This window comes from Oryzias latipes, chromosome 2 (genome assembly GCF_053564925.1).
Source record: "Oryzias latipes strain Hd-rR chromosome 2, Olatipes_Hd-rR_3.1".
Classification (NCBI taxonomy): domain Eukaryota; kingdom Metazoa; phylum Chordata; class Actinopteri; order Beloniformes; family Adrianichthyidae; genus Oryzias; species Oryzias latipes.
The window spans coordinates 1819672-1838461 of NC_136238.1; the positions used below are offsets into that span (position 1 = coordinate 1819672).

General features: G+C 51.1%; 1 protein-coding gene across 10 annotated transcripts; it reads left to right on the forward strand.

Annotated features, from left to right (window-relative positions):
• The first annotated feature begins 509 nt into the window (after positions 1-509).
• On the forward strand, positions 510-17748 carry lrrfip1b (leucine rich repeat (in FLII) interacting protein 1b). 10 transcript variants are annotated; one of them, XM_023949460.2, is made up of 19 exons: positions 521-1062; positions 4000-4086; positions 4861-4878; positions 5065-5112; positions 5653-5697; positions 5870-5920; positions 10479-10556; positions 10877-10912; positions 11268-11393; positions 11617-11787; positions 11862-11954; positions 12696-12788; positions 13062-13154; positions 13496-13625; positions 16546-16595; positions 16668-16767; positions 16844-16923; positions 17257-17361; positions 17610-17748. In XM_023949460.2, exons 1-19 carry the CDS (start codon positions 973-975, stop codon positions 17718-17720), a joined length of 1605 nt encoding a protein of 534 aa, XP_023805228.1. In that variant the 5' UTR covers positions 521-972; the 3' UTR covers positions 17721-17748. The 10 variants fall into 10 exon arrangements, with proteins under 10 accessions (XP_023805222.1, XP_023805228.1, XP_023805216.1 ...); XM_023949448.2 differs by lacking the exons at positions 16546-16595; positions 16668-16767; positions 16844-16923; positions 17257-17361; positions 17610-17748 and adding an exon at positions 13825-16210; XM_078930245.1 differs by lacking the exons at positions 10479-10556; positions 16546-16595; positions 16668-16767; ... (1 more) ...; positions 17257-17361; positions 17610-17748 and adding an exon at positions 13825-16210.
• Positions 17749-18790: the final 1042 nt, after the last annotated feature.

Sequence of the window (18790 nt, forward strand, 5' to 3'; positions counted from 1 at the left end):
TATTAGTTGTTATTTCTTATTATTAATATTTCCAGGCTTTGTTAGTTTTGTTTTGCAGCATGTTCATATATCATTTTGACAAAATTAATGTTCCTGTTTTCACTCATATTTATCTTCAAAAGTTCAGTTTTAAAGGTTTAAAGGTGTAAAAGTTTATCTATAGTGTGTTCACTAAATGTTTATCTTCTTGGCCCAAAACCTAAAGCCTGTTTTTAATTTAGGCCCCCGTGTGACTGAGTGTGACCCCCCCTGAAATACAAGTCTGAAAAAATCATTCATTTTTGTGTAAAATGTTAAATAAAAGATATGGAACACAAAAGGATGTCGTCACATTTTGTGTCTGTGTGTGTGTATGTGTGTGTGTGTGTGGGGGGGGGGGGGGGGGGGGGGTTACCCGCCCAGGGAGTAAGTTAGTGTAGAACCGCCACTGGAGGCTCGTGCTTCGGTCACACCGTTCTATTTCGGTGCATCACCGTTGACGCTCCTTCACAATAAAAGCCTGTCGTGCTGCGTTCACGGCCCCCACGCGCTGAAGGGGGCGGATTAACGGATCTGTTGACGCTGCCGCGCGCGTTTCCCCGGCAGGACGCAGACTGGCGCGGGCGGGGAGTCGCTCCTCTTCCGCCTGACCTCCAGAGATGCTGCTGGCGTTCCGACCGGGACGTAGGTTCTGCTGCCCGAACCCCCGCAGCGCGGCGGTTCCGCATCCTCTGTGGCGCATCACGGTCCCGGACTCAAAGCTGAAATTCGGATCGGGTTTAAGGTGGACCAGCTCAACTTTGGACCTGTTCGGAACGCGAAGTCTGCCTGATCTATTATTGTAGTCATGCGTGTCAGAACCGTAACGCTGGTCCACATGAGAGACGGAAGCGTTTTGGTCCAAACGGAACCAGGCCTCTAAACGCCTTTATTGGACCGCTTTACATCCGCGTGCCTGCAGGGAAGAGTTCTGCTGAAGGATCCAACAGAACCATGGAAACCCAGGGACCGGGCCGGAGGAGAACCCCGAACCGGGACAAGCTGAGCGCGGAGGACGACGCGCTGACGCAGATAGCACGTGAGGTGAGGGGCCGGTGATGCTGCAGGTGCAGCGGTGGGCGGGGCCTGGAGGGGGGGCTTCACTGGACTGAGGAAAAGATCAAGGGAAAAGAAGTTAAAGTCCGGATTTTCAGACTCTGGTCCCAATCAGGGAGAGGAAAGTTCGACCACGAAGAATGTAACTGAGGACGAGGAGGATGGGGATGAAGATGAACCACAGTGTCTGGTCTGTTGAATGTGCGTGTGCGCGTGTGCGTGCGTCTACACACATGGCGCACACAGCAGGCAGTCCCTGACCCACAGAGGCCAGACAACAAAACAAGCCCGCCCCCCTTAATCCTCTGCTGCCGTAATCCTAACCTCCTTCTGGCAGAATCCAGTCTGAGCTCAGAGGTGAAGAGTTGCCTGTTTGAAACTGGCGTCAGATCGGTTTGTAGGGATCAATAAGCTGATCAATAACCAAACATACTGAAGCCTTTGAGCGTTTTTCTAGACGTTCAGACTCTGAACATCAATATCTTTGATATTCTTGCTGATAATCGTTTTCCTTTAAAATTTCAAAATACAAATTTTAAAGAGGAACGTTCAGAGTAAATTCTGAAATACTGGATCAATAACAATATTGATCTATTGCATTAACAAGTAAAGAAAAAATCATGAAAAAAATGACCATGTTAATAATGTTGATCAGGTGTGTTGAAACCTGAACAGGTGAGTCTTCAGTTGAAAGTGTGGAGATCAGGCAGTAGAACGTTCTAGAAGCTAGAACCAGACCAGCTGGTGTTCTCCATCCACGGTGAAAAAATGACGATTAGAAATTCAATCCGATGATCTTTAAAGAGACGCAGATTTGAGGCGTAACCTCAGGGAATCCGTTTCTGATGGTCCAAGACTTTTAGGAGTAAAAATGAAGCAGAATGAGCAGGTTCTAGACCGGGGGACGGTTCTAGACCGGGGATCGGGTCTAGACCAGGGGATGGTTCTAGACCAGGGGTCGGTTCTAGACCAGGGGTCGGTTCTAGTTCAGAGGTCAATTCTAGACTGGGGGTCGGTTCTAGACCAGGGGTCGGTTCTAGATCAGAGGTCAATTCTAGACCAGGGGTCGGTTCTAGACCAGGGGTCGTTTCTAGACCGGGGGTCGGTTCTAGACCGGGGGTGGGTCTAGTCCAGGGGTCGGTCTAGACCAGGGGATGGTTCTAGACCAGGGATCGATTCTAGACTGGGGGTCAATTCTAGACCAGGGGTCGGTTCCAGATCAGAGGATGAACACCTGCGGCCCTCGGTGGTTTAATTTCTGTGGAAAACTGATTCAAATGACTCTAAGACGTAAAGCAGTAGTGAGCAGTAGTTCATGGGTTAAGGATTTTCAATAGCAGTAGTGTGTGGGTTTATGATTCTCAGCAGCAGTAGTGCGTGGGTTAAGGATTTTCAGCAGCAGTAGTGTGTGGGTTAAGGATTTTCAGCAGCAGTAGTGTGTGAGTTAGGCTTTTCAGCAGCAGTAGTGCATGGGTTTAGGCTTTTCAGCAGCAGTTGTGTGTGGGTTAAGGATTTTCAGCAGCAGTAGTGTATGGGTTAGGATTTTCAGCAGCAGTTGTGTGTCGGTTAAGGATTTTTTAGCAGCAGTAGTGTGTGGGTTAAGGATTTTCAGCAGCAGTAGTGTGTGGGTTAAGGATTTTCAGCAGCAGTAGTGTGTGGGTTAAGGATTTTCAGCAGCAGTTGTGTGTGGGTTAAGGATTTTCAGCAGCAGTAGTGTGTGGGTTAAGGATTTTTTAGCAGCAGTAGTGTGTGGGTTAAGGATTTTCAGCAGCAGTAGTGTATGGGTTAGGATTTTCAGCAGCAGTTGTGTGTGGGTTAAGGATTTTCAGCAGCAGTAGTGTGTGGGTTAAGGATTTTCAGCAGCAGTAGTGCGTGGGTTAAGGATTTTCAGCAGCAGTAGTGCGTGGGTTTAGGCTTTTCAGCAGCAGTTGTGTGTGGGTTTAGGATTTTCAGCAGCAGTTTTGCGTGGGTTTAGGATTTTCAGCAGCAGTAGTGCATGGGTTTAGGATTTTCAGCAGCAGTAGTGCATGGGTTTAGGCTTTTCAGCAGCAGTTGTGTGTGGGTTTATGATTTTCAGCAGCAGTTTTGCATGGGTTTAGGATTTTCAGCAGCAGTAGTGCGTGGGTTAAGGATTTTCAGCAGCAGTTGTGTGTGGGTTTATGATTTTCAGCAGCAGTTTTGCGTGGGTTTAGGCTTTTCAGCAGCAGTTGTGTGTGGGTTTATGATTTTCAGCAGCAGTAGTGCGTGGGGTAAGGATTTTCAGCAGCATTAGTGCATGGGTTTAGGCTTTTCAGCAGCAGTTGTGTGTGGGTTTATGATTTTCAGCAGCAGTTTTGCGTGGGTTTAGGATTTTCAGCAGCAGTAGTGCGTGGGTTAAGGATTTTCAGCAGCAGTAGTGCATGGGTTTAGGATTTTCAGCAGCAGTTGTGTGTGGGTTTAGGATTTTCAGCAGCAGTAGTGCATGGGTTTAGGCTTTTCAGCAGCAGTTGTGTGTGGGTTTATGATTTTCAGCAGCAGTTTTGCGTGGGTTTAGGATTTTCAGCAGCAGTATTGCATGGGTTTAGGATTTTCAGCAGCAGTGGGTTTTAAATGTCAAATGAAGTCGAACCAGGAAACTAGAAAGTTCTTCCTTCCAGGAGGCCAACGTCAAAGCTAAGATCCGTTCCAGTTCAAATGAAAATGTGATCACACAAGAGGAGGGAGAGGCTGAGGGCGGAGCCTGGTAGGTAGAGGAGTTCACCACCTTTGAAGAAGATCGCTCTCTACAGGCAGGTGGAGGTACTGCTCACTCTGACTCGGTTACCTGCAGCTGAGCTGCGTAGCTCCGCCTCCAGCTCAGACCAACAGGAGTATTGATCCATGTCTTTGTGTCAGTAATCATTCAATCATTGCTCAGTGACATATTTGATTGACGGGTGTGTCCAGGCCGAGGCCAGACTGGCGGTGAAACGAGCGGCGAGAGCCGAGGCCCGCGAGATCCGGATGAAAGAACTGGAGAGACAACAAAAGGAGGTCAGCTTCCTCATTTTAAGTGACTCTGTGATTTACGACATCAGCAGTGATGTCATCAGCAGTTACCTACCTGGCTGGGGCCAGAACCTGTGAAGTGTTGACCCCCAATCAGAGCTGCCTGTGAAGCAGCAGGTCATCTGACAGGTCATGTGACTGCAGTTCAAAGGTCACCCAGAAGGAGTAAACAGTCTTCAGCCGGCTGCTGTGGTAAGTCTGCTCCAAAAACTCTGGTTTCTGCTCGGTTCTGTCCGACCCGGCAGTTGTCGGACACGTCTGAGTGGTTCTGGTGCTTTTATGACTGCAGAGGAAGGTTTTAAAGAGAGGAGAGGACAGAAGCTCAGGATTGATGTGGTCAGAAGGTCACAGGACAGCAGATTGCAACATTTAACGCCAGAAATGTCCTCTGAGCTTCAGATTCCTGTTGGTCCCACGTGCTCTTATTTTGGTGGGGAAAAACAGGAAGTCAGCCGTTTATCAACAGGTCTGACTCGGAGTTCAGACATTTGTTTTCATCAGCAGAGGAGTGCTGAGCCTCTAGAGAAGGCAGCAGAACCTCCTCATGGACCTGATGGTTCTGTCACAACAGGTGTGCTGCGCAGGTGAACCCGACCAGGTTCTGCTGCACCCAGAACAGCTTACAAGAACATTGTGAGCATCAGTTGAAGACCTGCAGCTTCCACGTGCCTGCAGGTGTTCACAATAACCCAACAGGTGTTACCTGGAGCAGGTGAGCTCACCTGTGCGTCTCCTCTGTGTCTCCTCTCTCTCCTGCAGCTGTTTCTTAGTCACAAGGTAGGCCCACCTTCATTCCAGCATCTGCCTCTGCAGCTGTGATTGGATTGTTCTCCAGAGAGGGGCGTGTGGGTGGGGCCACAGTTCAGACTCAAGCCCCGCCCCTCCCAGCTGGAGAAGAACTCAAAACAGCAGACTCGATCATGTGACCACAGCCAGGTTTCTGAGGCGGGGTCTCTTCTGCAGAGGTGTTACGGCGTGGAGAACAAGTGGGGGCACATCGAGCAGTGGATGGTAGGACCTGCTGCAGGGGTGGGGGACATGCTGGGAGGAGGGGGGGTACTGCATGCGGGGGAAACCACTGCATGCAGGGGGGGGGGGGTACTGCATCCGGGGGGAACCACTGCATGCAGGGGGGGGGTACTGCATCCGGGGGGAACCACTGCATGCAGGGGGGGGGGGGGGGGGGGGCTGGTCCCCCCCACCCTGATGGCGCCATCATGACATCATCAGCAGCAGATGTTTAAAAGCAGTTCTGACCCGGTTCTGCCCAGCTCCTGCAAACCAGAACAGCCTGGGAGGTTGCATGTTCTGCATGAGCTTGCGTCCATGTGGATCAGCGGTCTGGGAACCCCGTCTGAAACCCCGTCACTGTGTCGTTCATAGAACCTGATGTCTGACTGATTGTGACGCATGTCTATGTGCACGCCCTTGTGCACGTACGTGCATGTCTGTTCCTATTCTTTGCCCTGTTCTCGTCTGTCAGGCGCTGCAGCCCTGCACGAGACTCTTCTCCTCCTCTAACCTCCCTCTCCTCTCACCTCCTCTTTGCAGGAGGACACTGAGCGCTGCTCTCGCTTCTCTCGGAGACACACTTCGGTCTGCATCTTTTTTCCTTCTTGTCGCTGCAGTTACCTGCACAGGTGTCACTGACGCAGACAGAGCTCTGCTGCCATTGGCCATGCTAACCTGTGATGTCATTTGGTGGGCGTGGTCCTTTTCAAGCGCGCAGACGTAGATGTGCTCATGGATCTTCATCTCCTGTCTGCAGGTTTCGGACGATGAAGAGAAGATGTCAGTGGGAAGCCGCGGCAGCCTCAGGGTGAGTCCGACCCGTTCAGAACCGGTAGGTTATACAGACAGAATCAGGTCCAAGGTGCTGCAGGGTCAAAGGTCAGCAAAAGGTCACTTGAGCCAGAGCGATGAGAAGATGAATCATGCTGGGACGGGAGGATTGTTCCCTAGAAAAAGTGGCAGGTCCTCGTGGTGGTTTCAGATTTATGGTGACGACGTTTTCTCTTTAGTTTCCTGATGAAAAGACGTTTCCTCATTCCAGCAGACATGTCTGACTTCATGGAGGTCATCTAACCTTTGACCTCTGTGGCTCAGTAGTCTCCTCTCCACTGCTGTGTCCTTCAGATGCTCCCTGTAGGGGGCACCACTGTGACAAAGCTGCCTCCATCTGACCTCCTCCATGTCCTCCTCCTCCATGTCCTCCTTGATGTCCTCCTCCACCATGTCCTCTTCCATGTCCTCCTCCTCCATGTCCTCCTCCACCATGTCCTCCTCCTTCATGTCCTCCTTCATGTCCTCCTCCTCTATGTCCTCCTCCATGTCCTCCTCCACCATGTTCTCCTCCTCGATGTCCTCCTCCATGTCCTCCTTCATGTCCTCCTTCATGTCCTCCTCCTCTATGTCCTCCTCCATGTCCTCCTCCACCATGTTCTCCTCCTCGATGTCCTCCATGTCCTCCTTCATGTCCTCCTCCATGTCCTCCTCCACCATGTTCTCCTCCTCCATGTCCTCCTCCATGTCCTCCTTCATGTCCTCCTCCTCCATGTCCTCCTCCATGTCCTCCTCCACCATGTTCTCCTCCTCGATGTCCTCCTCCATGTTCTCCTCCTCCATGTCCTCCTCCTCCATGTCCTCCTCCTCCATGTCGTCTTCCATGTCCTCCTCCATGTCCTCCTCCTTCATGTCCTCCTCCATGTCCTCTTCCATGTCCTCCTTCCTGTCCTTCTCCTTCCTGTCCTTCTCCTCCATGTCCTCCTTCATGTCCTCCTTCATGTCCTCCTTCATGTCCTCCTCCTCCATGTCCTCCATGTCCTCCTCCACCATGTTCTTCTCCTCGATGTCCTCCTCCACCATGTTCTTCTCCTCGATGTCCTCCTTCATGTCCTCCTCCATGTCCTCCTTCATGTCCTCCTCCTCCATGTCCTCCTCCTCCATGTCCTCCTCCACCATGTTCTTCTCCTCGATGTCCTCCTTCATGTCCTCCTCCTCCATGTCCTCCTCCATGTCCTCCTTCATGTCCTCCTCCTCCATGTCCTCCTCCACCATGTTCTTCTCCTCGATGTCCTCCTTCATGTCCTCCTCCTCCATGTCCTTCTCCATGTCCTCCTCCTCCATGTCCTCCTTCATGTCCTCCTCCTCTATGTCCTCCTCCTCCATGTCCTCCTCCACCATGTTCTTCTCCTCGATGTCCTCCTTCATGTCCTCCTCCTCCATGTCCTCCTCCATGTCCTCCTCCTCCATGTTCTTCTCCTCGATGTCCTCCATGTCCTCCTCCACCATGTCCTCCTCCATGTCCTCCTCTATGTCCTCCTCCTCCATGTTCTTCTCCTCGATGTCCTCCATGTCCTCCTCCATGTCCTCCTCCTCCATGTCCTCCTTCATGTCCTCCTTCATGTCCTCCTCCTCTATGTCCTCCTCCTCCATGTCTTCCTCCACCATGTTCTTCTCCTCGATGTCCTCCATGTCCTCCTCCACCATGTCCTCCTCCATGTCCTCCTCCTCCATGTTCTTCTCCTCGATGTCCTCCATGTCCTCCTCCACCATGTCCTCCTCCATGTCCTCCTCTATGTCCTCTTCCTCCATGTCCTCCTCCATGTCTTCCTCCACCATGTTCTTCTCCTCGATGTCCTCCATGTCCTCCTCCACCATGTCCTCCTCGATGTCCTCCTCCATGTCCTCCTCCTCCATGTCCTCCTCCTCCATGTTCTTCTCCTCGATGTCCTCCATGTCTTCCTCCACCATGTCCTCCTCCATGTCCTCCTCTATGTCCTCTTCCTCCATGTCCTCCTCCATGTCTTCCTCCACCATGTTCTTCTCCTCGATGTCCTCCATGTCCTCCTCCACCATGTCCTCCTCGATGTCCTCCTCCATGTCCTCCTCCTCCATGTCCTCCTCCTCCATGTCCTCCTCCACCATGTTCTCCTCCTCGATGTCCTCCTCATCGATGTCCTCCTCCATGTCCTCCTTCATGTCCTCCTTCATGTCCTCCTCCTCTATGTCCTCCTCCATGTCCTCCTCCACCATGTTCTCCTCCTCCATGTCCTCCTCCATGTCCTCCTCCTCCATGTCCTCCTCCATGTCCTCCTCCACCATGTTCTCCTCCTCGATGTCCTCCTCCATGTCCTCCTCCTCCATGTCCTCCTCCTCCATGTCCTCCTCCATGTCCTCCTCCACCATGTTCCTCTCCTCGATGTCCTCCTTCATGTCCTCCTCTATGTCCTCTTCCTCCATGTCCTTCTCCATGTCCTCCTCCTCCATGTCCTCCTCCTCCATGTTCTTCTCCTCGATGTTCTTCTCCTCGATGTCCTCCATGTCCTCCTCCACCATGTCCTCCTCCATGTCCTCCTTCATGTCTTCCTCCTCCATGTCCTCCTCCTCCATGTCCTTCCTAATGTCCTCCTCCACCATGTTCTCCTCCTCGATGTCCTCCTCCTCCATGTCCTCCTCCTCCATGTCCTCCTCCTCCATGTCCTCCTCCTCCATGTCCTCCTCCACCATGTCCTCCTCTTCCATGTCCTCCTTCATGTACTCCTCCTCTATGTCCTCCTCCATGTCCTCCTCCATGTCCTCCTCCATGTCCTCCTTCATGTCCTCCTCCTCCATGTTCTTCTCCTCGATGTTCTTCTCCTCGATGTCCTCCATGTCCTCCTCCACCATGTCCTCCTCCATGTCCTCCTTCATGTCTTCCTCCTCCATGTCCTCCTCCTCCATGTCCTTCCTAATGTCCTCCTCCACCATGTTCTCCTCCTCGATGTCCTCCTCCTCCATGTCCTCCTCCTCCATGTCCTCCTCCTCCATGTCCTCCTCCTCCATGTCCTCCTCCACCATGTCCTCCTCCTCCATGTCCTCCTTCATGTCCTCCTCCTCTATGTCCTCCTCCATGTCCTCCTCCATGTCCTCCTTCATGTCCTCCTCCTCTATGTCCTCCTCCATGTCCTCCTCCACCATGTTCTCCTCCTCCATGTCCTCCTCCATGTCCTCCTCCATGTCCTCCTCCACCATGTTGTCCTCCTCGATGTCCTCCTCCATGTCCTCCTCCTCCATGTCCTCCTCCTCCATGTTGTCTTCCATGTCCTCCTCCATGTCCTCCTCCTCCGTGTCCTCCTCCTCCATGTCCTCCTCCATGTCCTCCTCCACCATGTTCCTCTCCTCGATGTCCTCCTTCATGTCCTCCTCCTCTATGTCCTCTTCCTCCATGTCCTCCTCCTCCATGTCCTCCTTCATGTCCTTCTTCATGTCCTCCTCCTCTATGTCCTCCTCCTCCATGTCCTCCTCCATGTCCTCCTTCACCATGTTCTTCTCCTCGATGTCCTCCATGTCCTCCTCCACCATGTCCTCCTTCATGTCCTCCTCCTCCATGTCCTCCTCCATGTCCTCCTCCACCATGTTCTCCTCCTCGATGTCCTCCTCCATGTCCTCCTCCTCCATGTCCTCCTCCACCATGTCCTCCTCCATGTCCTCCTTCATGTCCTCCTTCATGTCCTCCTCCTCCATGTCCTTCTCCATGTCCTCCTCCACCATGTTCTCCTCCTCGATGTCCTCCACCATGTCCTCCTCGATGTCCTCCACCATGTCCTCCTCGATGTCCTCCTCCCTGATGTCCTCCTCCATGTCGTCTTCCATGTCCTCCTCCATGTCCTCCTTCCTGTCCTTCTCCTTCATGTCCTCCTCCATGTCCTCCTCCTCCATGTCCTCCTCCTTCATGTCCTCCTCCATGTCCTCCTTCATCTCCAGAACATCTATGATGTGGTCCTCTGATGGATTCAGTTCTGATCCATCCTGGTCCCAAACAGAACCTTTTCTTCATCTCCGCTGCCTCCTCTGCCTCAGAGTCTCTGAACCAACATGGCTGCTCTCTCTGCTTCACCTGTCCTTTGGTGACACCTGCACCTTCCTCCACCTGCTCCACCTGCTTCCCATGCGTCTCTATCTCATGTAGATCTACACAGACCCTCTCTGATCTTCTCCATCCTCATCCTCAGGGGAACCATCTGACGTTCCTCTGACCTCCGTCTACCCTCTACAACCGTTTTTCCTAACTTCATGGTGACTCTTCTCGCTTCCTCGGTAGAACATCTCTGTTCTGCCTCAGACTGGAACCAGAACATTGTCCAGATCCCTCAGAGATCCTGTAAACACCTCGGTCAGAACTTTGTCAGATTCTGAAACGTTCCACCTGTCCGCCTTCAGCAGGCTTCTGAAACTTTAGGCCAGGCTGCAGTTCTGGCTGAAGGCCCGACCTCATTCATTGATCAAAGTCTGACTAACAGAACCGTGTTCTCTCTCCTTCTTTTACTTCTGCTCCTCCTTTTTTGCTTCTCCTGACTCCTCCTTTCTGGTCCCCCCCACCCCCCACACCCCCCCAGCCGTCGGACTACAGCAGCTTCCTGGGTTCTGGTTCTCGGGCCTCCTCCAGGGCCAGCTCGGCTCGTGCCAGCCCCGTGGTGAGCCTCCTCTCTGGGTTTGTCTCTGAGTTTTTGTTCCTCCTGCTGGCCCCTTAAAGCTCAGAACTCCCAGGTTCTAATCTAGTTCTAAAAGGTTCCTCTTTGGTGGTGGAGAACCCTCGGTACTCATCTCTCCTGAAAAACACTCAATGTTCTCCATCTGGTGGTAAATCTGAAGTGTGTTCAGTGTGTGAACCCAGGACCCGTGAGAGTGTGGTTCTGAACCTTTGACAGCTGTGGTTTAGCCAGACTTGGGTCAGCAGGTCCACGGCAGACACACAGGTGTGGGTCGGTTCACTGAAGTGTGGTTCTGTGTGTAGGTGGAGGAGAGAACGGACCGGGACTTCCTGGACCGAGTAAGCTTCCTTTCTGTCACATCAAGTTTGAGGAGTTTTTATTTAATATTGCTTTATTTAGATGAATTTGAATTTCTAATTTCAATCTTTTTCAACAAAATAATGACACTTTTTTATGAGTGTAGTTGTTTTTAGGGCTAGAGAGGGTTTGACAGAAACTGATTAGGATGATTAGAAGTCTGGAGTTGAATGTTTATTGGATTTAAGTTTAGTCTTCTGATCAGCATCTGAGGCTGAAACGTTTCCTCTGCACATCGGATTATGACCGACTTTTAGTCAGACTCCTTCAAACGCGGTGACTTGTAGAAGTCTGAGAACTGAACCCAGAACCTGAACTTGAAATGTCTGGTTTCAGGGCTCCAGGACCGCATCCACGCTGTCAGCGGCCACTCTGGCCTCTCTGGCCGGGGCTTCATCCCGCAGAGGAAGCTGCGACACGTCCGTTTCCCTGGAGACGGAGGCGTCACTCAGAGAGATGAAGGTACAGCCAGACCTGGACCTGGACCTGGACCTGACTTGACATGACTTGAACCAACCTGAACCTAATCTGGACCTGACCCTGACCTGGACCTGGACCTGATCTGTCCACATCCATGCTAATTTAGAATTTAAGGTCTAGAATTACAAGACAGATAACGTTTTTGTTAACTAACCTTCACGATCAGCTGATTCCAAGGGTTTGTCACAAATGCTGAACTCCTCAGGACTCGCTGGTGGAGGCAGAGGAGCGGTACCGGCGAGCGATGGTGTCCAACGCTCAGCTGCACAACGACAAGACCATGCTGATGTACCAGGTGGAGACGCTGCGGGAGGAGCTCAGCGACACCGAGGAGCTGCTGTGGGAGGCCCGACGGCACCGCGACGACACCAGCAAGGTCACATGACGGAGTGATGTCACCTCAGGCCCCTCTACCATGTTTGCGTCTTTGCTAAACACGCGTCTCCTCAGGAGCTGGAAAGAGAGCGGCACTCTCACAGCGTTCTGAAGCTCCAGTTCAGGGACCTGGAGGACATGCTGAGGCAGACCGAGGACCTGCTGACGGTACGTCGTCTCATCTGTCCATCATCACGTGGTTCCTGCCTTACTTTTAGAAACTTTTAGTGTACAGGAACCGACTGGAAACTCCGTTCAGCTTCTTTTGCAGTAAATATGAACACAAACATTTGAATGACCCGTTTTCACGCATAGAAGTAGCAGCAGTACAACAGTCAGATCGGGGCCCCGATCCGACCGGAGCCCCGATCCGACCGGAGCCGCTCACAGGGATGGAAGAACCGCATGTTGCCGACCCCTGACCTAGCGTATTCTGAGTCATTGATAGGATCATTTTCAAACGTCATTTTCCCGTCTGCACCTGATTCACAACGATTGAATAAAGAAATCCTCAGACATGCAGTTCAAACCTTAATTTTCTGCATGTTTGTCCTCCATCATAAGAAAATGCTACAAGAACGTGTCCCAAACAGCTTCCTCAGTGGAGTGGCTCTTAAAGAACGCCATGAAGCATCACTCGCCGTCACCCTGCCAGCATCACAGGCTAAGCCCTCAAACAGACAAACACGTTGTACAGTTAGAGTTACACAAACGCTTGTTCTACAGCAGATGTGTTTGCTAACATCAGGTTTAAGCTCGGATCACGTGACCCTTCATGCTTCCACTAACAAGTACTACCTCCTGCTTTCTCCCTTTTACTACTTCAATGCTTTCACCTCAATGACGCCACCTGCTGGTCTACAACGCACCGCTGACTTGTGGTGCCCCCTACTGGTCTGCTGTTGACAGGAAGTGTCGGATTTGCGCCAGAAGAACAGTGCTCACTGTCAGGAGGTCTCTGACCTGCAGGAGGCGCTGCAGTGGAAGGAGAAGAAGATCGGGGTACTGTGGTTCTGCCTTCACTCTTCAGTTTCCAGAGGCAGGAGCAGAACCGATCCGGAAGTTCTTCTCTGAACCTCAGGTCAAAGTGGGACCTGAAGGATGTCGGAGAGAATTTTTAGAAATATCAGTTTTTCAGTAACTCAGCCAGAACTGGATCTATTCTGGTTCTGATTTTGCCTCAGAAAACTTCTCCTGCATGCGTTAACATATCAGCTTCTCACTTCCTGCTTCCTTCCCTGCCCACTTCCTGCTTCCTGGGCTCCTCTTCGACAGGCCTTAGAACGGCAGAGAGAGGTTTCTGACATCATCCGGATCGAGCGTGACCGGCTCAGAGGCGAGGTTGTTCATCTGCGAGATTCTCTGAAGGTATCAGGACAACGCTGACGTCCCACCCAGCTAAAAGCTCTGAAAATAATCAACAGCAGCTCCGTCTCTGCTAGATTCAAACCTTTTTCTACATCTTAGACAACGTGCAGACAGTTTAGATCCCTTCTTCTTTGTTTAAACGATGAGTTGTGGAAGGGAACTGTCATACTGAGAGCAGTTTTTCCTGTGACTCCTTTTTGCCCCCAGGGCATTTTACCTCTGTGTGATGTCATAACGTCACCTGATGACTTCATCCAAACCTTGACTGTCTGTTTATCTGATGATTTCTAACGCCGTGACTGCGGCTCATGTCCCGTTTATCTTGACTTTGTTCTGACCAGAAACATGGAGTGGAATGTCTGGATGCCAATAATGGAGAGGTGGTTGAGGGCGGGGCTGAGGATGATGTCAGCACAGAGTCTGGCGGGCAGCTGGAGGAGTGGGCTGACAGCGACAGAGAAGGCACTCTTGGTAGGAACACATTCAGACCAGTCTCTAACCTGATGTTTGCATGAACGTCTGCACGTTTTAATCAAAGGTGACCTTGTGATTTGGTCCTCTAACACCCCCCACCCCCCCAGAAGACCAAATCCTGTGAGATCAGAACCTTTGTTCATTTTCCTCATCACTGTGCGACGCGCTCCTCCAATGTTTCCTCGTGATCTTTCAGGGAGAGCTACCCTGGGTCCACCGGCAGAGGGCGGGAAACTCTCTGATGAAGATATTATGGCCCATCATGGGGGAGGGGGCAGAGACTTTCAGCCTCCGAGCTCCACTCCCTCCGTTAAAACTATACAGAGCAGAGAAAAGCAGAGAATGGGCCACAAACACCAACACAGACACGAGGAGACCAAAAGACAAAAGAACAGGAGAGAACAGAACCCAATCAAGAGGTGTCCACCAGGAACCGACGGACACCCCCCTGCCAAAACGCTAATCAAGGACCCGACGGTTTCAGCTGATAGGAACGGCTCTACCGAGAAAGTTTTCAAATCCAGACTTGTTCCTCCTCGACCTGCTAGAGATATTCTTCTGGACCACAGAGCCACAGTGCTGAACCTTCTAGCTGTCGAGAAGAAACCATCTGCAGAAGAAACTACCTGTTCTGTTGGAGGTCTGGAACAGAGTTGTCCTTTGACTGGTCCGGAGAAAGAAGGACTGATGACAAGCAGCCGGAAGAGCTCAGAGGAGGATGCTGGTTCTAACATGTCCTCCTTGACCAAAGAGCAGGAAGGGACATGTGACGTTGGTACTCAGACCCCAGGCAACCATCTGAGGGAGTGGGGACCACATGGGATGGATGAAGACACTGTAGAAGAGAAAGTAGTACCAACAAGATGGCCTGTCGGAGCTGAAGGCAGCTCCTTCTGCAAGGATCATTTAGGTCATCCTGAAGTTCAGTGCTCTGAAACCAAACTGGAACCTGAAGGAGATGGTCCACCTCATTCTAGAGGAACCAGGAAAAACCTGAAAGATTGGAGGATCCATGAGGCCAGAGCCAATCAGATCCTCAGAGGTTTCTTTGAACATACCACAGGGCAGGAATCAGACAGCATGTTGGTTGCTGTGAGGAACACTTTTCAAGGATTGGTCCATCGTTGGACTTCTGTAACTAACATGACCAAAGTCTTATCAGAAGTTCTAATCTCTCTTCACAAGTGGATCATAGATCTGGACAACCTGATGACCACTGGAGTGGAGTCGGACCAAGGAGATGCAGGGCCAGAAGAACCAATGAGACGCGTCTCTAATCTTTCAGCAGAAGGAGGTTTGATGCATTTCAGACCAAATCAACTCAGAGAAGATCCTGCATTTGTGGAAGTTCCCTTAGCTGGGTGGTCCACAGCACCGAGGTCGGTCTGGTCAGCCCCAGAGATGCTACAGCCTTATGGATCCACAGACCAGGAAGAGAAACAGACCATAAGAGAAGAATCTGAGATCAAATCCTCCCAAGAAGAGGATTTAGGAGACCATCCAGCCATGTCCAATTCTGCTGCTTCAGAGACAGAAAGCTTCACGGAGGATTTTGTATTTGTTGATTCATATTTTGCTGAACCGCTTCAGCCGTCATTTAACCCTAAACCTCCCCTGGGTCAGCCAAGAGCAGAAGATGGGAAGCTCCATGTCGGACAAAGTTCTAAGGTCAGGAGGCTAATTGAGACAACGGCGGAGGAAATCAAAGCCATGGCGGTGCCGGAGCTCGTGATGGTGAGTCTACAGGAAGGAAGACAGCTCAACGGGCTGTCCTGGTTGAACGTTGGCTCCACCCAAGAGCAGCCGTCTGGAGACATGGACAGCTGTGAGGAGGCTGATGAGGAGCAGGATCCTCCCCCCGGAGAATAGTCTGGGATCAGAGGAACGACGAACAGTCAGAAGGAGGTTCAACCGGCGAGCAGCACAAATGCAGAAATGGATCAGGAAGGAGGACCACTGGACCATAGGAGAGAAGAAGATGTTGACTGTAAGCTGTCATGATTTCTCAGATCCTCAGCCTCTATTGCTGTTCAGCATCCAACCTTCATCCAACCATGGTGCCTTAAACCAGTGGCCCCCCACCTTTTTCATGCCACGGACCGGTATGACGTCACACAAACTTTCACGGACCGCTCTTTCAAATTTAGGCGGATGATTATTGTAGCAATACTAGAATGATGGAGGATCAAATACGTGACAAGACGAACCCTGTGCTTTTATTTTGACATCGCACAGGTCTCATCATCCTCTCGCTTTACTGTCTATTAAATGTAGCTTTCTTGTTTTGTAAGTGGAAGGCTCCTCTTCTGGGGTAAAACCTCCAACCATCATCCAAACCTCAACCATCATCCAACCATCATCCAGCCTTCCATCATGCAGCTTTCTCCTCCATCATCACTCAATCATTGAACCATCAGGGATGGACAGATACTGGTGGATCTTCTCACTGGTTTCAACTCTGTGATGTAAGCTTCCATGATGTATGGTGATTTCTTTGGATGTAGAAATCTTGGGTTTGTTTCTGACCATCAATTTATTGGATGATATTCTTTAAATAAAAAAATTAAAGAAATGTTAATGAAGACTCTGTTGTGGTTTCTCACAGTCGTCGTCATGACACTTTTATTCTGAAAAGGTCTCCAGAGTGTGATGAGAAGAGAAGCTGGGTATTGTTTCTACTCACTGCCAAACTGATTTCCAGTTCATTCCAGAGGAAGGATTTGTTGTGGTGACTGTTCAGTACTCTGAATTTGGCCTGTTGACCTTCTCATCTCTGAGGATGATTTTGTTCAATGGCTAACAGGTTCAGGTGAAAAACAGCATTTTTATGGATTAGATAAAGACTGACAGCGTCAGTCACCGACTCTCACAGACGGGGAAGCAGATGAATGTTTTCACTGGTTCTGCTGCGTTTCAGAACGCCACCTGAAGAAACTGTTTGAGGAAAGAGAACGCCTACGAGACCAGGTACGACCCACAAATGCACGACCCATGAAGGTCCTCGTGCACTAACGTCAGAGGAGCCTCACCTTTGTCCAGGTAAGGCTGCTGCAGTCCCAGCTAGACCAGAGGAACGCCGCGGTCCAGGAGGAGCGGTCCCTGGAGAACGGGCTGGATTCCCACGTCCTGGAGCTGCAGCGTGAGTTTCTGTCCTCCTGACGTTCTCAGAGGTTTGGCAGACGGAGATGTTTTTGGCTTCACTCTGATTCTTTCAGGAGAGGCCAATCGCCAAATCAGTGAGCTGAAGTTCAAACTAGTGAAGGCGGAGCAGGAGGTCACGGCTCTAGAACAGAACGTGAGTCTGTGCAGCTTCCTGTCAATCAGACGGCGTTCGGTCTGCAGAAAGAAACGGCAACACTGAGGCTTCAGGACCTCAGTCCAACACAAAGTCCAGAACGGTTCTAGGATTCATGAACAAACAGACAAAACCACAGCTGGAAAGAAAGCGACAGAACAAAGTCATGAAATCATCTAATTACATCTGAATCTCTGTAACTCCACATTCAAACCAACAGACTTTATGAAGTATTTGCCTTAGTAACTAAATGAATACTTTGGTATTTCACTACCAAAGTTCAATGTCAGGTCAAATAAACTCAGAGTTCCTCTGAGAGTTCTCTGTGTCCAGGTGATTCGCCTGGATGGTCAGGTGACCCGATACAAGACGGCATCTGAGGCTGCAGAGAAGATAGAAGACAGTCTGAAGGTGGAAAAGAGGAAACTGCAGAGGGAGGTGAGAGCGCCCCCTTCAGGAGGGACCCTCCCCAGCAGGGTTCTCAGATTCTGGGTCTGGAGGGCCGGCCTCCTGCTGGTTACCTGGATCAATAGGGTCTTAGGACGCCGGCCCTCGAGGCCTGGATTCTGACTCCTGTGTTCTGAAGTGCTTTATTGAAAAAGTCAATGCAGTACCTGTTATAGATTCCAGACGTTCTGGTTCTGGAGAGACACGCTGATGTGTCCATGTTCTCCGTTCCCCTGCAGCTCCGCTCGGCTCTGGACCGCATAGGTGAGCTGGAGGCCGCCAACAAACACCTGAGCAAGCGCCTGGAGAAAATGAAGGCCAGTCGGACGGCTCTGCTGGCCCAGCAGTGACCCCGCAGTGGTCCGAGGAGCCCCCGCCAGCAACGGAGCCGAGACACGATCACCCGACGGATCCATGGTAGAGGACGGCTTTATCTGCATCAGCATCTGTGCCGGAACAAAGACTTTCACATGAGCTTCATCCAGGACTTGATGGACCACGAAGCAGCTGGATCCTGGACCCAGGATCCAGCTGCTCATCCTCCTCCACCAGAACTCTGGATCTCTGCTGTGCTACACTTGTGCTTTGGTTTCCTCTCAGGAACAGTGACCTTCAGTCTGTGCTGCGTCTGACCGTAGGAGGAACACCCTGACCTGGATTGTGTGCATGTGCGTGTGCACGTGTGTTTTGGGGGTTCCGTTGGATCTGTGTCAAAAACCAAAACCTTTTGGTGTTCAAGGTTTCTGATGGATTATTGTTACTTAACGGACTCACCTGAAGTCATGTGACTTCTTCACCTGAACACTGACGGTCGAACAGGACGGTTTAGTTCTGACAGAACATCACCCTTCTGTGAACCGCTGCCCCCTACAGGCCAGACCGTCTTTCAGTCCGGTCCAGGAACGAACACATTCAGGCTGGAGCTGTTCTAACCCCACACACACACACACACACACACATTCTCCGCTCAAACGGGTCACAAAGTGACAGAACAAAACCAGAACCTTTGTCGTGAACTGGACCCTTTTCATCGTCTGAGATGTCATTGATTGTAGATCAGATATAGAGTTATTATCAGAGATCAGCACATCCAAAACCAAACCCGGGACAGGTGAGACTGCTGCCCCGCCTACTATAGCCAAGTGGGCGGGGCAGCAGTCTCACCACAGAACATGGACAGATCTAGAGTAAAGAACTTTCTCAGAACTGTGTTTAGTTTCCAGCAAGCTGATCAATCTCATTGATTAGAACTCCAAGGACCCCCCCCCCCCCCCCCCCCCCCCCCCCCCGATTTCAGTTCTTGATGATCAGAAGATGTTCTGCTCCAGGAACCATGGATAATCCATGAAGGTTCCCTCTGGTTTTCTTTGGAACCTACAATAAAAAACGCATGTGTCTCTGAGGAACAAGTTTCTGATCC